A 5352-nucleotide genomic window follows, 5' to 3' on the forward strand; every position below is an offset into this window, starting at 1 on the left:
TGGAGTTGTAACAAAATTCATATAAATCAAAACAGTTTAAAGCACTGAATTGGTACAACCCCAAATAAATTGATAATTCCGATAGCAATGATGCACTTTTGAGGGACTATCTTTTTCTTGTTTTGAGTTTTGACTACACTGTGTGCCTCCTAGCTATAGAGTTTATAGACTGTTGGTTAATGAATTTCCCACACCAGCCAACGGGTATATATGTGTGGGGTAAACTAGTCAAACCTCAGAAGTCTGGTATACCTATGCATGATAAAAGAATTTTAAGATGTCCTACACCTACTATTTACCATTTAGAGAAGCCTATAGCCTTGTCTAACGCAATAGCATGTTTATGACTGCTTTTTTAAGGTGTTACCGTTACATTTTCCCCTTGTCAGAGTCCCCATCGAAGGAAAAAGTAGTAAAGAGTTAAAAGAACACATTTTTTTGATGACGTTCACTTTATTTCATGCTTTATTTTAGCAACGTTGCTAATAGGGAGCAGCTATAGCTTGGATAAGCACACGGGCCTTACACGTAGTAAACCAACTTCACCATGGCTGCGCCGAAATTTATATACGCACATTTGTTTTTTTTCATTTTATTTTATCTTGTTTAATTTTCGTTTTCATCCTTTCATTTATATTGCCATAAGCAGTTGAGTACTGTATGTTTTATCCATAATCAGAAATACACAACAATGTCGGCTTGCCACCACAAGGCACTCCCAACTCCACGAGTATACATATATAGACCCTTATGTTTGTTATAGCTTACCTTGCTCTCTCTTCTCTCCTTTTTTAGCCAACCACTCCCTAATCTATCTCTTTCTTTCGCTCTATAAATAGTGTCTAGTTTCTTATCGATCATATCAAAATCATGAGTTCAAGAGATTCTTGGCCTGAACCAATAACAAGAGTTCAGGCAATATCAGAGAGTGGTTCTTCTGTTATTCCAGATAGATATGTCAAACCTCCATCAGAAAGACCTAATACCGGTACTAAGTTATTAGGTCTGTCAATAAATACTGATACTAGCAGTTACGTTGATGCTTCTGATCTCAATATCCCACTTATTGATTTTCAAGGGCTACTTGATGATGATGATGAGAATAATCATCTAGTTCTACCAGATACGATCCTGGATCAAGTATGCATGGCGAGTAAAAACTGGGGTTTTTTCCAAATTGTCAATCACGGGGTAAGTCCAGAGTTAATGGATCAAGTTCGAGACGTATGGCGACAATTCTTTCATTTACCATTTGAACAGAAACAAGTTTACGCCAACACACCGGCAACTTACGAGGGTTATGGTAGTCGATTGGGTGTCGAGAAAGGCGCCATTCTTGATTGGAATGATTACTTTTACTTGCACTATCTTCCTCAATCTTTGCAAGATCCTAACAAATGGCCTGCTCTACCTTTATCTTGCAGGTGATCTATACTTCACATATTGTATGTTTATCAACAAGCACGTAAAACTCTATATAAGAATAATTTGTTGATATGCATGTCTTTATTCTGTGTAGGGAAGTGATTGCTGAATACTGCAAGCAGTTGGTGAAATTAAGTAAGAAGATAATGAAGATTTTATCAGTTACCCTTGGGTTAGAAGAAGATTATCTTCAAAATTCATTTGAAGGTGGAGAAGAATTTGGAGCTTGTATGAGAATAAATTTCTATCCAAAATGTCCACAGCCTGATCTTGCACTTGGTCTCTCTTCACATTCTGATCCTGGTGGTATGACTCTTCTACTCCCGGATGATGACGTAGTCGGTCTTCAAGTTCGTAAAGATGATACTTGGATTACCGTTAAATCTGCTCCAAACTCATTTATCGTTAACATCGGCGATCAAATTCAGGTCCCTCTCACTCTCCTTTTCATTATCTCTCAAGATCATTATCCCAATTAACAGTAACATCATTATATTAGCAAAAATATTAGTACGCTTGGATTATTTATAATAAGGTCTATTTTGAAAACTCAAATCAGGGGGCATGAACTTTAAATCCAATCATGGCATTATGGTCAATTAAAGTTTTAGTGTTTTTTTTTTAATTTTTGATTTAGTATCATTGTTTCCCTTTCAACAGCAACTCACTTTACATAGTTAAATGTTCACTTTTAAATCCGAATTGTCTTATATGATGTCCTCAACTAGCATGAGAAGTGTACAAATAGATCTTTAATATCCACATAAAAAGAACAAAAAAAAATAATCAGGTTGTCGGAGATCTCTGTGGTCCATGAAAGGATGCAAGTGCACCTGACCGGCGTGGTCGCACTTGCTACCTCAGAAAATAAATCTTGATGGGTAGCATAACGTGTATATATATGAACTGCATAATCTGAATTTCCTTAAGCAGAATACTAATGGGTGATTAATTTTTTCTAATTTTAATTAGGTGCTGACTAATGCGATATACAAAAGCGTTGAACACCGGGTTACTGTGAATTCAATGAATGAACGCTTATCTCTTGCATTCTTCTATAACCCAAGAGGAGATTTAGTCATACAGCCAGCCAAAGAACTTGTAACACTGGAACGGCCAGCTCTTTATTCGCCGATGACGTTCAATGAATACAGGCGCTTCATTCGAACGATGGGTACTCGTGGAAAATTGCAGCTGGAATCTATGAAATCACCGCGTTAATATTATTGTACTAATATTTGGATTTAAAAGTAAATCCAAATATAAATATATGCGATGAAAATCCAAATATAAATATATAAATATATAAATATATTTGGATTTATACAAATATAAATATAAATATATTTGGATTTAAAAGTAAATCCAAATATAAATATATGCGATGAAAATCGTATAAAAAATAAAGAAGAAGACATCAATTTGTCATGTAAGTTTGCTAAATCAATTACTTGTGCGTTGGTTAATCATGAGTGGCAGTATGATGTATATATAGTTTGAATGTATCAAACTTCAAAAAAGAAAATGAAAAAGAAAAAAAATGAAAAAAAAAGAAGAAGATCATTTTCGTTGAAAAATTGGCATTGCTTTCAAAGATGAGTTGCATTCTTTCGGTAAAACTTGGGGTTCTTCGTTTTTGCTTATGTGGTTGCGAACCTGCGATCTCTTATTGTGCTGCTATCTAGGTTGTCGACAGTGGGCTCAAACTATGTCCTTGCTTTCGAGCTTCTTTACAAAGTCTCTGGTTTACTCGGGATGTTCAAAACCTCATTATCCAGACTCACCATAATCCTAACACTCATACAAGAAAATTCACTGTCAAATCCCTATATGACAAGCAAATCATCAATAAATATGCTAATGATACTCTGACAGTCCTTGGAAGAAAATCTGGAAGCTTGACACTACTCCAGCCATTCAACTCTTCATACGGAAGTGTGCTCATGGTATTCTCCCAACCAATGCCAAGTCTGCCAGCATTTTGAATTATATTGATCCCATATGCACACTCTGAAAGAATACTCATGAAGATATTACCCATGTCCTCTTGGCTTGCCCGGCTGCTTCTAATGTTTGGGAAAAACTCTTTGGGGAAACTCATCAACTCTTTACTGCTTATGCATCCTTCCATGATTGGTTCAACGTTGGTTCCACACTAACAATCTTATTGCTAGATGGAATGGTACATTTGCTACCATATGTTGGTTCATCTGGAAAGCTAGATGTGATGTGGTTTTCAGAAAACTTATCCCTTCTGCTGATCATACTGCTCTGAAAATCACTCAACACCTATGCTCTTTTAATAGAGTGAATCATAAACCAGGGCATATTCTGAACAATCTCTACTACCAGGATACTAATAATGATCAGAACTTAAGACTTAATAGTCTGGTCAGAAAACATAAAGAGAAATTTGGAATCACTATTAGCATGCATATCCTGGAAGTGAATAATAACATGCCTAATAGTGATTTACCATCCTTTACTAACTTTGCTTTTATTTCCCTATCATTCTCAGGCCAGTGTGTGAGATCAAGGAACTTCAATGACCCTACAACTGGACTCACCAGAGCAGACAGAGCAAGCATATGAGCTTATCTAGCTCTGGAATGGGGCAAGGAAATGCAGAAAGCCAACATTGATTTTGCAGCAGAAGATGAAGAAATACTACAAACCATTCAGAAAGGATATCAATTAGAAGTGCAGGAATGATTTCAAGGAAGTTCTACTCTCAGCTATGGAGGGAATTTTGAAGCTATTGATTTTGCTTTAGGCAATCTTATCAAGCTAACTCCACGGCAAAACACTAATGCTGTTAGATTAGCCCAATTATCTAGTCATTCTACTTTACTGCAGAACTTAAATTAGAAAGGTCCAAATCTACATTAGTTTTTGACAGCCTTACAGTCTATTGAAATCCCTTGTGTTAAGGATAAGTGTGATATCTCTCATCATACTTTAGGGGTTCGTCATGGTGCTAGACATAACCAAGATGGCCACCTTAATGTACCAGTGAGTTTGTAGCTCTGTTGAGCCCTTACTCTTTTTCTATAAAAAAAAAAAAAAAAAACAGAGAGGCTTCTTTACAAAGCAGGAACATCTTTAGTCTTTTCTGTATACACGAATGCATCCTGATTTAAAAAAAGGTGGGTTCAAAATAAGTTGTATTTCCCTACTCAAGAAATCAACCTTTTGACAACATTGTTGTTGAGATCAAACGAAATCCTCGTTGGGACTTGCAGCCGAGATTCTTCAGAAAGAGGTGTTTGTTTTCTAGTAATATTTTTAAAATGTACTTTTGTTGCCTACTATATTATAAGTCGGCAGTTGGCAACTTGGCATACGATAGTAAGATCTTTGCAACCAGGTCCCGTTTATAATATGCTGGCCATGCATTGCCGCTAATAAAGGTTTAATTAATTTCACAATCACCGAAAGTGATGCCAGTCTTGTAATCTCAAAGTTAACACAAAGTTTTTCTTGGAAGATTCAAGACTGATGATAATTGATATCTTTGTCTTCAAACTATGCACTGTTAAATCCAATGCGCCAAAATCCTAGAGTTTGTAATGTTGCATGAAGCTTCATAACTCAATCAATTGTGCCCAGAATCCAGCTATACTTTGTGTTTTCCAATTCCAGCTCTTACCCGAGATTGAAGAAGCAGTCAAGCAGATAGATAATGATTTATCTATTCGCTTGTTTAAGTAACGATTTCGTTATAATATTTTTTTTGTCTATTAAAGTAACTCCCCATCCCCCTTGATTGGACTGGAGAAGATTGAAATTTGTAGGGTTACCATCATCCATCATCATCGCCAATCAATCACTTTTTAAATTAACAACTGACTTAACTACTTAACTACTGGCAGCAGGATCTTTCAATTTCTAACATTAAATATACATTATATGAAGCACGTGTTTAAA

General features: G+C 35.9%; 1 protein-coding gene across 1 annotated transcript; it reads left to right on the forward strand.

Moving 5' to 3' along the window:
• The first annotated feature begins 696 nt into the window (after positions 1-696).
• LOC113338970 (probable 2-oxoglutarate-dependent dioxygenase JRG21) lies at positions 697-2994 on the forward strand. Its single transcript, XM_026584366.1, has 3 exons — positions 697-1424; positions 1520-1853; positions 2398-2994. Exons 1-3 carry the CDS (start codon positions 871-873, stop codon positions 2644-2646), a joined length of 1137 nt encoding a protein of 378 aa, XP_026440151.1. The 5' UTR covers positions 697-870; the 3' UTR covers positions 2647-2994.
• The last annotated feature ends 2358 nt before the right edge of the window (positions 2995-5352 follow it).

This window comes from Papaver somniferum, unplaced genomic scaffold, assembly GCF_003573695.1.
Source record: "Papaver somniferum cultivar HN1 unplaced genomic scaffold, ASM357369v1 unplaced-scaffold_19, whole genome shotgun sequence".
Lineage (NCBI taxonomy): Eukaryota > Viridiplantae > Streptophyta > Magnoliopsida > Ranunculales > Papaveraceae > Papaver > Papaver somniferum.